The 16,543-nt window shown below is 32.1% G+C and overlaps 1 protein-coding gene across 1 annotated transcript; it reads right to left on the bottom strand.

Annotated features, from left to right (window-relative positions):
* Nucleotides 1–17: 17 nt before the first annotated feature.
* On the bottom strand, nucleotides 18–15,975 carry Usp1 (ubiquitin specific protease 1). The gene is made up of 10 exons (XM_068775135.1): nucleotides 15,829–15,975; nucleotides 15,433–15,717; nucleotides 14,071–14,239; nucleotides 13,240–13,447; nucleotides 11,640–11,790; nucleotides 8,061–8,178; nucleotides 6,153–6,364; nucleotides 5,233–5,396; nucleotides 2,845–3,047; nucleotides 18–2,638 (listed from the first exon to the last, which is right to left on the bottom strand). Exons 2-10 carry the CDS (start codon nucleotides 15,704–15,706, stop codon nucleotides 2,263–2,265), a joined length of 1,875 nt encoding a protein of 624 aa, XP_068631236.1. The 5' UTR covers nucleotides 15,707–15,717; nucleotides 15,829–15,975; the 3' UTR covers nucleotides 18–2,262.
* Nucleotides 15,976–16,543: the final 568 nt, after the last annotated feature.

Raw genomic sequence — 16,543 nt, 5'->3', positions numbered from 1 at the left:
AATCATATTTTCTCAGATTATAATAAAAATAATATAACTACTGACAAGATTATTACCTTTTTTAAAGGTTTTGGAATGGCATCCACAACAAATTTACAGCATATTATTACACAAAAAGCAAATGTTTACAGAAAGAATTGAAGTTGATGAAAAAGACAAAGAATTTTTAAAATTAAAAAAATCGATGTGGAATAACATTTGGGCACAAGACCAAGTTAAATAATTGAATAGTTTGCTGCATACACTATAGCAGCACTTTTACCACCTATTTTAAATACTCATATATAATCCCAATAATACTTGTTTACCGCTGTGTTCATTATTAATAGAATATAATAAACCACTTTAATAACTCTCATGTTCTGAATTGTCCAACTAAGTTCTTAACATTTAGCATTGATTCAATGTATCAAATTTAATCCTATTTCGGATATACAATTACATTTTTAATTATATGCACTGAATTCAAAAATTAAAGGTTCATATAGACTATTAGATGGTTTTGGGTTATTTAAATGTTTGATGATCACTGGTCTTTTGAATAAAAACTAATATGAAGAGATTGGTTATTCTGATGCATATCTGAATGATGATTTGTTATAAAAACATATGTATCCAAAAAATTCAGAAATGTGAATGGGTCAGATAGATAACCACACTTATGTCTCTACTAAATCATTTAAAATCCACATCCACAATTTTTTAGCTAAATATTCATCTGAATATCCAATCTCAGCTAATAAGACACTTAATGCGGCAAGTACAAAAATAGTTGCTCATAGGACAGGCAAGTTCTTTAACCATAGCAAATTCGTATTAAATATAGTATTAAACTCGTATAAACAAAGCAGTCATACCTGGTAGCAAGCAATGGTATCAATGACCTAGCACATTGCTAATAAACACATCTAATTCATGTGCGCTCTCATAAAAATAAGGTTTATAAACCATCTATACTCAAATTGGATTTTCTACATATTTTTGTAACTATAACAGTGATTAACAATGTGGCTAAATGTACATATGGGATAAAGAGCTACCATATAATTTCAACCACATATTAACTATGGCAGAAGATACTTTTTAATTATGTATGTGCATTAGAAGTTACACTTCCCTCAAATTAAGTAAAATCTTCAAGTAATAATCCCTCATACTAATGTTTCGAGTATTATAAAGTCTCTAAGAATCTCTGGGGTATTAACACAATATTTTTCATGAGTATACATATCTAATAAAATTTCTCAGGAAATTGCGATATATGTCATATATTTACTTTAAACAAAAATTTCTAATTATTACATTTAATAATTTCACATTATTCAATATAATAAATGTCTTCTTAATCTTCTATGCGTGCATTCGTTCCATTCGTGGTAATACTGTATGTCAGCTATATATTTTATTTTTTATAAAATTTATCATGTATTGTTCTAACTTTGAACTATATTTCCTTATATTATATTTAAGGATAGTAAGGCCAAGAATAAGTCGTGTGAAAAACAAGTGAAGTATGAATTTGCTAAAATGATTTGAACACATTATAGGGCTTTATATCTATACGCCCATATATTATACATAAACTGCATAGAGTAACTTTTTGAGGTTGTGTTACAGAATTAGGCCAAAATTGATAGAGCTGTAAATATTCAATAAAAAATATAAGATGTTGAAAGACATTGTTAAGTCGGCTAGTGGTATCTAAATAAACATGATTATATATATAATAAAATGGTAATTTGTTTTAATAGCAGCATTGTGATTTAAACCCCCCGCAATGTCGCCTTTATGCAAATAACATGGGTGAATATCCGTATTACAGAGGAACATATACTAATGAAGTTATACTTTTTCAATAATCATTTTAAAAATATTACATTTTATCTGTTCATATTGTCTGGTTGTAACAATTTAATATATAGCATGACCATTTTTACATACACTACAAAACATGTATCTTTCTACATTTAAATATTTACGTTACTCTCATATACAGGACCAGGGAATTTGGCCACCAGTCACTCCTAGATATAATAATGTCTTTTTAAGCATCTAAATAATGTGAAATAAATTCAATGTTAGTCAAAACACTAGGCTAAATGGATGAGGCATACACATTTATTCGATACAATTTTCCTGCCATATTGGTAATATACCAAAAATATATTTCCATTAATTATACACTGTCATAAATATTCCATTGAAGCACGGACCGGCCACACACTTGCAGAGTATCAACTCGAGGAGATTAAACCTTTGTCACTAGCCAACTTCGCTTTTAACATAGAAGAGTAAGTAGGGGGTGGCCGCAGAACGCATCTTCGGTTCCGCAGAGAGCAGATCTTCAAACTCTTCATTCGAGATTGGTTTCACAAGATCATCATCGCAGGCTAGCCAACAGGATTCTGGTCTCGGTCTTGGCACACAACAGTCTTTAGCAGCGCATCCTGTTGGAGTCGGCCGTGGTCTGTTGAAGAGTGTTCTCATGAAACTGGAACTGGTGTTTGTGGTTGTCGCGTCCCCGCTGCCCTCTCGCTCGCACTTGCTGTCGCCGTATGAGCTGTCACGTGCATACGCTACGTAGTGACCACCCGTTAATGTTTGACCGAGATGCATTATTACCGCCCAAAGGATGTACCTGGAATTTATTAATTTTACAATTGGTTACCATTCATATTCCACGTAAATAGAACATACATGTAATAGGACGATAAAGTCATAAAGAATTATTTAATCAAGGGCTAGAGAGAGAGACAGAGAGGTATTTGTTATCTATCGTCAATGCTTGCAGTTGTAGGTCATGTTCGTCATCTCATTAGCTTTTTCGTACAGCGTCTTTCTTACCTGTGCGTGGGTGGTTGATCCGGAGCGCGCTTTGCACAGGGCTCGCAGAAGCACGGCATGAGTAGGGGCGTGGGCGCGTGGCGGGTGATCTTCTCCATGCCGCCGCTAAAACGCTTCAGCTGAAGGACCAACAGCCTCGGTAGGCGCGAGTATGCAACACTGCGACGCGCCTCGTTATGGCGAAGACAGCGCTCGCACCAGTACTAATAATAAATTTATGAATCATTACTACTAACAGTATCTTAATAAAAATTTAATAACGCTTGAAAATATCTTAAACTCTGAGGTATTCATAATCCCCAGCCGTGCCATTCCGCTCGACGAAACTTGGGCCCAAGTGTTACGCGTCAACGTGTGGTAAACAGATCAGACTGATGCGCGAGAAAGGTTACAATACGAGACGTACGTAAAATTTATGTAGAAACTAACATACAATCACGACCCAGGCTCGTGATGTTTACGTTTGGTCCACCGATCTATTGACGAGCCTGGCTTGTCATATTCACGTATTGGCCAAAATTTTTTTTACGAGTTAGACTTGTTAAAGCACGGCAAGGGCTTAATTAGAGAACACTCACAAGTAAATGAAGTAATACTATTTTTTGAATTGAAAAATCACGAAATATTTAAGAATACAGGAGATATATTTAAAGCGATATAACTTAATTTTAGTCTGCCTTGTAAAAACTCCAAGCAATGAAAAAAATTTTTGTGAAATTCTTAATATACATGTTGTAAGTATTCATCTAACTAATATTTTATGAGCAGAGAATGAACAGTGATGTATAAAAATGCTTACATAGTTTATTATAGAAAAAAATAAGCTAATAAATTATGTAAGCTGCTTCAATAATGTAATAGTAATCCAAAACCTCGCTTTGCGTCGTTTCATTTTGCGATTTTTCGAAGTTCCGTTGCTGCTTATTTACTACTAATTTTAGCTGTGAGTCGTTAGATTTTTGAGGTTGCGTTGTTTTGGGTCCGAATCTTTAATATATAGATTTTAATTCTATGGATAATTTTCAAAAAACGGTTTCGACTGCGAAAGCAGTTTAAGGTGTCTCAGGCGGTTGCTACGAATATTAATTGTAACAAAGAAATTTATCTTACGTTAAACAAAAGCTGTTCAGCAAACATTGGACCAATTTTTTGTGAAAAAAGCAGACAGTGATTAATTTTTAATATGTTTTTGATAAATTAATCAAATAGTTTATCTTGTTTTAATTGAATAGATTTTTTTGGTTTTTTGTATATACGTAATAAAATTTTAAATTATTTTTGATTTTTAATCTAAACGTTTACTTTGTTTAATTTTCTTTTTGAAAGTAGTATTTTGTAACCCTGGTGCCTATATTCGATCTTCACATAGTTTGCTATAGAAAATCTAAATTCACGTTGAGTCGTTTCAATATGCGTCGTGTTTTTTGAAACGTAATCAAGATGCAAAGTGAGGTTTTGGTGTATACAAAAATTAACTTTTTAGTAACAAAACAGAATTTCTATTTTGGGAGGTATAAATGCTTGTAATTGCACTAGAATAAGCAGGTATAGTATTATCTGTCTCATTAATCCTTTTACATAATGCTTGAGCCCATAAAATATTCGATCTTTATCCACTAGAAACATGAAAAATCATGGCTGAGTTATAAATGGTGGTGAATCTTCATATGAAGCCGGCGTAGAAGAAACACAAATGTATGACAAATTTTGACTTTTGGAGATCTTTCTTTTCCCTCAAAGACCGTTTAGTCCATAGGCCATAGCAGTAGAGGCAATTACTGATATTATGTCTCACTTGGTTAGGAAAAAATAAGTCTTTACTTAATCTGTGTTCAAACATTATAAAAAGGATAAATGTTTATTACCGTAATATGCAACCGAGCATCGTATTATTTCCGCGAAACATTGTCATTTTATTTTGATGAAACCATTTCACATTCCAACCAGCTGGTAGATAACACGGCTAAATACGAACCCGATCAAGACTCACGACGCGCGAACGACAACCGAATCAGTTTTAAGCCGCGCTCGTGTACGCACGTAGCACACTCAACGGATACACAAATCGATCTCCTCCCAACTATGATATCGATTTAGCTAAAATGTCTTCGGAGGAAAGGATCACACCTTTCTTCGAAGCCAATACAATATATCAAGTGTCGCATGTGACGTAGAATTTTTTTTAAATTTATTACCTTGCGGATTTCCGAACAAGCTGTAAAAGCCGTAACGGCTAACAGCGACCAGCTACAATCTAATATAGCCAGTATGAAAAATCGTGGTTAATCACCGATGTTAGTATATAATAACAGTACATTTATAAGCACTAACCCTCGTTGTTGGTGTAAACAAATGCTAAATATTTGCTTTAAGTTTATTTTGAATTACCTTGTTTTGGTCGCGTAAGTACTCGCTGGAGAGGCAGGCGGCTCGGAAAGGCTCGTCACTGGGCACCTCGTCGTCCCCCACCGGCACGCACAGCTCGCACACGGCCTGCGCCTTTTCCGTCACCGCTTCGCACTCCAGACACATCGTGCGAACAACCATTGTACCTGAAATTATTTATACTTTTGTTACAATGTTAATATTGATAAATTACCTACCTATCTCACGTTATAGATATATTTAGTTTAGTAGTTATCAATCATATGTAATATTGTTAGTACCTAAGCCATTTGTGATGGCTGTAAACATCATAAAAAAAGAGACAAGACAAGTATTAACATGTTGAGTGCCACGTCATCCACCGGTAGCTGACAGGAGACTTCATTCAGGCAGAGTTAACCACCGTATCTGACGCTAAATTTTCCGTTTAGACTGCTCCGAAGACCACTGGCTGGCAGCATATACAGAAATAAAGTGTACACTTTTTAAGAGAATTACACAATATTTATTTAAAACTTAGTTAATTTGGATCCATTCCATATATAAAGATAAATTTATTAATGTAATTATGTTATTCCAATATCATTTGTTAGGCCTTCCATTATTTAAAATTTAAAAGAAGATATTATAGTATTAACTACTGTCAACTATCATTCATCATATCAACCATGGGATGTCTATTGTGCAAATTATGGGATTTGCCCACCGCCACATAAATCCGCTGGGGTATGTTGATTGGTAACTTTCGCTCGTCTACAGATATCCTCATTCATCTTTTTGTAGACAAATCCCGAATAAAGTCTCCACAACTTGTTAGGAGAATGTGATCTTGCCTATGAAGCCTAAAAGGCAACCAAATCAAGACATATGCACACATGCTGAAATTATAAATATGTTATACATATATTTAGATGTGTATTAACCTTCAAAGTCATCAGCAACAAAGTCCCAGCCAGGTCTCGAGCGTTCCTCTCTCTCTGGATCAGCCGGAGATGGAGCCCTCTCTTCAGTAGGTGAATGCCTTTTTTCATTATTGGCCTTTACTTCTTTACGTTTCTTCCATGATTTACGCAGATTGCCCAGTGTTGGTTTACCCGGGTCACTATCCAGACCGGGTTGACGGCCCAAGCCATTGCTGTAAGGACAAATATGTACAATGTTGTGAATGTGTTCATTAATTTAAGCCTTAAATTAATAGGTTTCTCTAAGAAATGACTGCAAATTACTAGTCATTAGTAGTATTAAGTGGTAGTAGACATTACATTAGTATTTATTACTAAGCCTTTCTGCGACTTCATTCATGTGGAATTTGACAAATTAATTGTTTAGTTAATTCTAGTTTAAGAATTTTTCTAAAATAAATGGAGCCTAAATTACTCCTTATTACATCAGTTGCCTTCCAGTCCCGTCAAAATCGGTCTAGCCATTTCGGAGATTAGCCGGCGCAAATAGACTAGATAGAAAAAAATTTAACATTTGCACCATATGGTATACATACCAAATTTTTTTAAAGTAATAATTAAATATGCATGTAACATAAAGTGGTTATTTTAATATGTGTGTCTTTTAGTAGACATTATAATTTTATTTATTTGTATACATAACATGTATACACTAATGTTTAAATCAGAAATACAAATTATATTATTAAATAAAACTTATTATAGCATTCAAGAATTTGCTTGTTTCATTGACACATTTGCAGTGTGGATAATGTATACATAAATCTTTAAATTAAAAAAAGTAACTGTTGAGTTTCTCATTGGCTCTTTTCAGCAGATCAGCATTCCAAGCCGGTGATAACTATTTATAATATTAATATAATTGACGATTTAAAAGTGCGTGTAAATGAGTACTTGAATAAAGATATTTTGAATTTAAATTTATTATTGCTAAACTTTATACACTTGTTGCTATTTGTATATAGGGCTCCGGCAACAGAATTCGGGTTACAAATTTAAATAAAAAATATGATAGAAAAATTGTGCTTAATTAAAAATTATGTTGTTTAAATACTGAGCATCATGTCCGGCACACTCTTGGAATTTGGCATCGATATTTCGTGTCGCTCACTGCAGAAGTGATCGTTGGGTAGCACTAGCCTCGTGAACGATATTTTCTTTACTCACTGCAATTGTCAGTGGGTTCATTCCTTGGACTTTATCCTTTAGATACTCCCACAAAAAAGCCCATGGGGGTAAGATCTGATGACCTCGGTGGTGTAATACATATACAAATAGCAAAGTATTTTTACAATTTTTGTTCCATTATATTATCTGTTATATAGTTATATATCTACTCAGTGTATGTTTCTCTTGTTAAATGGGAACAATGATAGTTTTTATATCTCCTACCTAATAGTGGTACATAAATGTTACTATATGTTATGTTGTGATTGTGGGTAGATAATTATTGCTTCGGGTTACAAAATATTATGCAGCATTATATTGATATTGGTCAGTTAGATAGTTATTTTCTAATTTTTAAGTACAATACAAAGTAAATCGTTTATACACTTGCTTGCACTGAAGGTGTGAATGAACAGCTTTTTTCTTGTTAAATGTATGGAACATCATATCCAAGAACCAATGGTTTCAGAAATAATAAATTATGTAATGATAATATTGTATGAATATGAGTTTCCTAATTCGGATTAATACAAATTAAAATTAATTATAGTAACTGTTATTGGCCTGGCTGATTGTAAATAGTTGGATAAAGCTCAAGGTTTCTCACTGACAGGTGAACTACACATTCACCCATTTATAGCTTTTACACTTATAACCAATCACTCCGTATACTCTGGTCGCTGTTAAATCAAAATGCCATACCTATCTCCATTTTCATGTATCTGAAGGCGAGACGCCCGCGAGCTGAGTGCCCGGCATGTTTCCCGGATGTTATCCAAAATGCACACTAGTAACTCGTGAGCGTCTTGTTGGCGGTTTCCTGAAAGAAAAAATAATATACATCTTTACAGAAGCAAGTTAATTGTATTATCTATATAACAACTAATTTAGTGATTGTTTTGTTAAGCTCCACAAGATAATTATGTATTTGATTAATTTAATATTATTTAATTTAAAATTATTGCAACTTCTTTAACATGTTTTCATGGGGACTTACACCAGGCCAAAGCTTTCAACTACTAGAATTTAGTTTAGGGCTCTAGAAAAAATACAACCAGCATGGTGTTATATTAAACCAGGTAATGCTGTGAATGTTATTTTCAATAATTAAGATACTAAGAATTGTATAGACAAATTACTCATGTACCAAGGTTACCCTTCCATATTGTATTGATGCAAATTATAAAACACGATTTAGGTCTATTTATCATGATATGTCATTTTATAATGATATACACTACCTAGCCGTAGTCGATAGCTTAGTGGTCGTGTTTCTTGGCACGTAGTAAAGCTTTAGCAGATATTTTAATACAGCATGAATAGTTGCATTTGTGTTCGCATTGAGAGGGAATTTTATCATTCTTTCCTTTCAATTATTTTTTGGGTCATAATGAGATTAAACAGTTAAGTTGTTTATTCAAGATTGATAAAATGAATTAGATATTTTTAGTTTGCTTCATAGTGGAACACATTTTCGTATCGAAAAAAAATCAGAGAATCCGTGGTAACTAGGTTTTCTCTTTATCAAAGTTATCCGGGTTCACTTATTTTATGAGTTTACGCAAAGTAAAAATTTTTTGATTCCAAAATCCCGGAAATTTTGTAATAAAAACGTATTAGATAGTATCATAAAGGCAATGTATTAGGGGGACCAGAAAGTAATGTATGTATTTTATGTTGTATTCACACGACTACATTTTTTTTATTTTTGGTCAACAATATATTCACCTTTGTTATCAACAACCTTTTGCTATCTAGTATACAAATTTTCAATGCCGGAGCGGTAACAAATCAATCGGTTTTTCTGTAAAACATGTCGAAAGAAACGACATTACTTTCCGGTCCCCCTAATACATTGCCTTTATAATACTATCCAACACGTTTTCATTACAAAATTTCCGGGATTTTGGAATTAAAAAATTTTTACTTTGCGTAAACTGATAAAATGAGTGAACTCGGATAACTTTGATAAAGAGAAAATCCAGACATTATCATAAGCACTTTAGAATCGAAAAAATCCAGAGATGCAAATAAAACAATCAAACCAGACTTGTGCCAGCGTGCCGACAAACTAAATCTACTTTGGTCGAGGTAGAGCCCAAAAAGGTCCTTTTATTGATTTAAGGTCTTCTATCAGTAACACATTGAAGCCGTATCCATACTTTCTTATCGACAAATATATTTCTATCTTCTATCGATAGTTCTTTAGTCATCTCATAAGTTTCTCTATATTTTATGGGGTAATTACGTTTTTACAAAAAAAAAAATATCCAGGCGCTGTTACTTTCGATGTAATAATAAGATAAACATTTTATGTATATAACATCGCTACCATTTATAAAAGTAGAACTAGTGGTCGGCACCGTTTGAAACCTATGAGGTTCATGTAAAGCAAAGTGGGCTGAAGAAAGCTGAATGTGGTCAATGTAAATAGAATTAGAACAGTAGTAGTAGTATGATAAAGATTCTGTTAAATTTATTTATATTATTCTATTTGGATCAATCAACAAGAACAAATAGCTGCTTGTGGTAAGTATCGTCTGAAGAGGTCGTCAGAAGATGCTAAATACAGGCCAACTTCCAAATGGACTTATTGGAATTCGACCTTTCGATCCTTAAAGAATACATAAAAGAGACGTTATCTTCGACTGTTGAAATACGAATCCACAAATTCTTTGGACATATCACCTGAAACGAGATCTCAATGTAACGTTTGGTGGTACAAGTGGAAGGCAGACGATCTCGTGAATGCTTTCCAGCGAAATGTACAGACATCATTAAAACTCATCATAAGCCAATAAATGAATGCTCTTTATGAAAAACATCAAGCTACGTGGCGTCGCTTAGTGTGAGCAGCAGGGGCTTCAGAACCGAATGAAGCATGACCACAACCAATCTGACAGGAGCGCATGAATAAGATGTCCAGCAGTGTTCGCTCTAGGGCTGAAGTGATAATGATGAGAGGAGTGTGTTTAATTGTATATATAAAGGACGATGGTAGTGGGAGGAGCACATAGCTTGTTCTTGAATAGTGACCACTATTCGGTAGAGGCGGCGTGAATAGGCCTTCCACTAGGTCGACCGACGCTAAAGTTAAGTCGCAGTAAGTCACCTGATGTAAGCAGCGCAAGACCTATCATCATTGCGATCTTTTGAGGAGGCCTAAAAAGCTTTTATACCTCTTGCCCATTACATAAAGTAATCACGAAATACGTTTACATATTTTTTTAAAGAAATTGGATATGTCAATAAATTCTGGCAGTATAAAGTCTGCAGGAACAGACAGGAAATAATAATTAGTTTTATATGTAATAATCACCCCACCCCTTTAAAGCTATCACCCTGTAGATATAATAAGTATGTTTTAATTATGCATCAGAGATATTCATTGCCTGTCAATTCTAGAACATTCGATAGTCAGCCACAAATGTATTTATATTTACGTGTTAGGTTGTTACCTGCTTGAACTCGATTCGAGAATGCGTAAGCGTTTTTTACGGCTTCAGTTAATACTACATAGTTCATGTTCGCAAAGTCAATGTCACTATGCTTACGTTAGATACTTAGAAAATGTACATTACGTCATATTTGATATACTAATACCATCATGTATGATTTAGGTATTATAAAATACAAAATATGGTAATGTAATACAATTTAATTAATTGTATTTTATTTGATACTCCTTTAGGATCTTTTTACGTAGGTTTAAGACTTATAGTAGACGTATATCGGCTGACATAATTACACTGATGATAAGAGTGGTGTATTAATGCGAGATTGTGACTTATATTTTATTTTAAATATATTAAGAGTGGAAAATATCTGTAATTTAAATACAAAGCTACAACAAAACAGACACTCATTATTTTTAACCAGTCCACCTAGTGTGGTGTAGAGATAACAAGTAGGCAATGTTGATGTTGTGATAAAAAATATTAAACTTTAAAATAACTATATACTGAACACACACTGAAATATAATATGTACATTTCATTTCAATTCATCTTCTTTTTAGACGATTGATGCCCACTCCTAGGCATAGACCTCCACTAAATATCAACACGATGACAGGTCTTGCATTGCCCACATCAAGTGACTTCCCCCGAACTTATTTCAACGGTTCACTAAACCCTCCAGGGGTTTACTCATGTCGCGCGTACCGGCTCGTAGCTTTTATTATGTGCTTAAAATATTACGTTTTTAACCTATTGATAACTTTCTAGAATTCTCTAAACAAATTTTGTTCATAATCAAAATGCCTTTTATTACTTTACCAACCTTCAAAAGTAGAGTTAACATCTCTAAGCGCGGCAAGGAAGGCATCAGCTGCGAATGGCTCAGGACTGGCATCACTGGATCCACTGTTCAAGCATTTATTTTCAGCTGCTCGTAGATTTAAGTATGTCTCATGTAGCTTCTCTGTGGCAACCTGTCAAAGTAACATACATTTAGGTAAATATATTTTAAAACTACTGACAATTGTGAGTAACCTATTTTGTTAAAACAATTGAAAGTATCAAAAACATGAATTGATATTTATTCCAAAATTGTATGTATTTACACATCAAACTATTTAGTATTACTCTTTGACTTAATGTTAATAACTAAGATAATCATATCAAAAAGATTGTTAAAGTAATGGCAGCTTAGGGTATGTATATCATGAATATATTTAAAGAAAAAATAAATAAATCAAGCAGCACAATAATCATCATCATTTCAATTGTATGCTGTCCACTGCTGGGCATAATACCTATATATCTTTAAAATAGATATAAATAATTGACACAATTGTTGTTAAGAAATTGCGTTTTTAAGAGCCCATTGTAATAATACAATATTGAATTTTTTTTAAAACTAGACTTATCTAATTTACTTTCAGTCTAAGAAGGTACGATAAAATGTATAGTTTAAGTTAAATTTGGATTATATATTATTTAGTTTGAATTAAGAGCAACGCAACAAATAAATTAAAAGGGATGTTAAAGTAATCGAAGCCTAAGATTAATAAGTAATTAAACTTAATCATAAGTTAATAGATGCGATGAGAGTCTACAATATCCATAAGAGTATTATGTGTGTTTGCATTTGGAACACTTTGGAAACACTTATCACCTTATATACATCTTGAGATAAAAATTTGTCATGCATTTAGTTATTTGTTGATTGATAGGTGATTTCCTGAATTAATTTTTATCAAGAAGTCAAGTCAGACACTGCAAACTTGTTTCTTTAAGATCAAGGTAATATGATAACGTTTTGTAGTATGATAAATTGATTTCTCTGTATATATATAAATACATAATTAATTATGCGTTTAGAATTTTAAATATACTTTTGGTAATATCTAGCCTGGTTTATCAAAAACTGTATATGACACTGGGGTCAAAATCCCAAGTTTCAACATAAATAAAAATTGTCTTAGAAATATATAGGGAGCAAAAAAAGATTTATTTTAATATACATAACTTATTATTTCAAACTTTTAAGGTAATGTATATATGCACCAATACATATACCAAATTGTTATGTTTTATATTTAAGCAGAAATTATTGTATGTATACTTTAAGATCCTCATGTTAAAATACAATTACATAAATATGTGTGTTAAACACAAGAGCAGTTTTTTATTTGATGGAATGTTATTATATCATAAAGCCTTCATAAAAAAACATACTGTTATGTAATTCTGTTATGCAATTTGTAAGGCTGCAATTAATAACAGATATTGTTTTTACTCTAAAAATCCCTATTTCTTTCATAGACTTGTATCTGAACTATCTCAACAGCCTGAATGTTATACAATTGAAGAAAGATTTATTCAACCAAATAGTTTTAACCACTTTTTAAAATTTTATTTAAATTATGTAATCTAACCTGAATTTTACTTTTTCCTGAGCTATTGTCAGATTGCCCCAGTGATAAAAGGTCTTTGCTGCTCCAAGATCTAGCCCCAGATGAAGCCAAGCCAGCTGCACTTCTGCCGAGCGAAGAGCTCTTCAACCTTATGCTGCCTAATTTCTGCTCCACACTCGCCAAGTCTGATACAAGATGGTGAAGATTGTGCAGAAACCGTGGTGCATACCTTAAATAAAGTTTTTCATTAACAAAAAATAGTATTACTTATTGTTACTTCAGTATTGAATATAATACACTAATAGTTATAAAATCACTTGGCCTTGTGTGTCCAGATATATTTTAATTAAAGTTCTTACCATGAAAAGGTAATATTTTGGTGAAACACATCCAAATATCCAATTGATATGACATGGGTATATTGTAACATATTTTAGATTTTGTTTTAAATTAATTTATATGGACCTTTTGTTCATTTTGTATTTTCTCCATAGAACAAACACCACATCAAATTCAAATAATGCATGCGCTATTGTATTAACCGCTATTTTATTGCAAGTTAGATAAACCTCATGGTCACAGAATGACTTAAAAGTGACCTATAAATGATATAGATAATGTAAAAATATTCTTATCTTTATTGCATTATAAAATTTAAAATACTTAGATAATTCAATGTTGTTCTTCTGGGCAATAGCTACAGTAAGTTTCAGAGGCATGGTTGAAATCTTATGCACTTTGTATATATTGAAATCAAAAGTATTTTTTTAAATAAACCAATTTTATACTTTTGATAAAAGTACCTGATATTTTATGCCAATGCTAATATTAAAAAATGTTTTAAAAATTTACCTCAATGTATAGAGTACACTATTTAAAAAACATGTGTTCCCCAAATTAGAAAGAGTAGCAATAGGGGCCTTCCATTGCGTGCTTGCCCCATACTGATTATCTGCAGGGTGGTGGCCATTCAACATGGCAGAATTGGCAAGAGGCCCTGCCACTATAATCAGCTCGGGATCTACAATAATAAAAATGATCCATAAATAAATTAAACAAGTTTTCAAACACTTTCCCTCATAATTAAAACCAGACATTCTAAACTCTTTTTTTGCCTCCGCATGGAATGTTTTAGCTATATAATATACCATAATATAGTTAGTTATAATAATTGTCAATCAATAAATAAAAGAATATAAGATGCAATGTAAAATAATTGTATACCCCTGAGTTAATATATTTATAATAAAGACATTTTTTTTAAGATATATGAGGTTATTGTTTATATTGATAATTTTTATAGCATTGAATATGTATATAATACATATTTACATAATTTGGAAGCACACAAAAGTACTGAAGAATACCTCATGTAGACAGCTAGATTCTCAATTGTTATGGAAATGAAACATAAAGCATATTAATCTAAAATCTAGAAGCATAGATAATTAAAACATTTTTTTTATTTTGCATGTAAACAGCGCTAATACAAGCATGTGTTTTGGAGTGATTCTAATCTATAATTTTTTATGTCCTTGCATTCATTTTTGTCTAACTTATTAAATGGTTTTGCTTACCACAAAGATACAGAACTTGACCACAAAGAGATTGGGATGGCTTTTTACATCAACCGAAAACACATTTTTAAAATCAAACAAATTCTTTTTAACACTAAAAAAGTAAATGTAAACTTTTCTTTCTTCCTTCTTTGTTTACACTACAATTATTAGTCATTTCTATTGGTTTAAACTGTACTTAAAAGAGTGTAGTATTAATTCTATGTACTTAATAAAGGTTAAAAACTTTTTACTTGAGAACATATCAAAGTTCTCTTCTAAAGTCTATGTATATATAACACTAGTGTTCATGCATAACTGAACTGGATTTTGTATACATTAGGCCATTGATCCAATTACTAAATAAAATTGTTCCAACATAATCTTTAACTTACTAAGGTTTATCAATCTCAATACAAAATTATATTATTAACAACGCAGCAATCATGATTTATTTTTAAGTGTGTTGTGGAGTCCGATTACCGATACAAGCATACATTGCATCTTTAAGTTCATACATTAAAGTGAATTTCCGTAATATCACAAAAATAAATTGTTAATATTACGTTAAGAAAATAAAATTTAATTTCTAATAAATCTTATAGTAGAAATGAAATTGCCGTAAACAAGTTATATATCTACATAGTATAGTACATACCGGCAGCTTTCGGTGTTTCTGTCAATGGTTTGAGTTTCTTTGCAGCATTCAAAGTATTAAAATACGTGCTGTTAAATGGTCTTTTCACTGGTTTATTATATTTATTCTCTTTATCACCGTCAGATATTTTATGGGAACTAGAAATACCTTTATTCGAACTTAATGGTCTTTTATTTTCGTTGCTCAAATATGTTGCATTATTTCTATTTAATGACAGTAGAAATTTAGATTTCTCGACACCTTTTTTCGTTTCCGTCACAGAATTAACTGGCATCTTCAGAATACCTGAAAAATGAATTGTTATTTAAATAAAGAAAGAAATATCAGCTACTTTTCTACTTGCTAAGATCGGTCAAGGATGTCGACGGATATGCGATGTTGATCTGAAATACTTACGTGTATGGTTTTAATTCACACATTGACTTACATTCTATACTGTAAGGCAATGTACTCGGTAAAGTAAAAACTATATTATCAAGCAAGTATTCAGAAAAAATAACCGCGAATAGCTCCATTCGTAACAGACGGCCATATTCGTCATAAATTGTGTAATGGGCGCTGAATGTGTGAGTGACAATCCATAGAGAAGTAGACGCTGCAAATTTAGAGCTGTGATGAGATAAAAATAGAAACAATTATAGTAAAAAATTAAACTAAAATCACAAAGTATAACGTAGGTGTAAATTATTTTACCTTGACACCTATTGTATAATTATTCATAAATTATTTTAACTTTATTTATGAATGTTAGTTATGTTCAAATGACCGAAATGCGTAATTTCAACCTATTTCGTATTTCATAAATTATTTATAATGATTAAAGGGAAAATGGCTATCTTACCCAACTACTACATATATAAATAATTTGTACGTATTTATATGATAATTAAAACCAAAACAATTTACTTTTACGAACATTTCAGCGTTTACAGCATATAATAAAACTGATGACATTACGACATTATAAATGGGAAATTCAAGACAAGGCATAATTTAAAATATTTTGAAGCAGTAAAGGGTAAATGCTATCTTTTGTATTTTCTTTAAGAAATTCATTACGGGTGCGTTGTCTACGTCGAAGAAACATTTTTGTTGAAATTCTTGACAATAT

Source organism: Battus philenor, unplaced genomic scaffold (genome assembly GCF_028537555.1).
Source record: "Battus philenor isolate CCGP_79_NKW_IND1 unplaced genomic scaffold, ilBatPhil1.0.hap1 SCAF_8, whole genome shotgun sequence".
Classification (NCBI taxonomy): domain Eukaryota; kingdom Metazoa; phylum Arthropoda; class Insecta; order Lepidoptera; family Papilionidae; genus Battus; species Battus philenor.
Note: the sequence above shows the minus strand (reverse complement) of the source record. Positions and strands in the feature narration are given on the sequence as shown.

Excerpts from the sequence above, each read along its gene's own strand:
- Usp1 (XM_068775135.1), bottom strand. The coding sequence starts at position 15,706 with ATGCCAGTTAATTCTGTGACGGAAACGAAAAAAGGTGTCGAGAAATCT. Across the intron at positions 11,791-13,239 it reads CAGGAAAAAGTAAAATTCAG|GTTGCCACAGAGAAGCTACA; the intron begins GTTAGATTACAT and ends TTACTTTGACAG. Across the intron at positions 3,048-5,232 it reads ACTTACGCGACCAAAACAAG|TACTGGTGCGAGCGCTGTCT; the intron begins GTAATTCAAAAT and ends ATTTATTATTAG.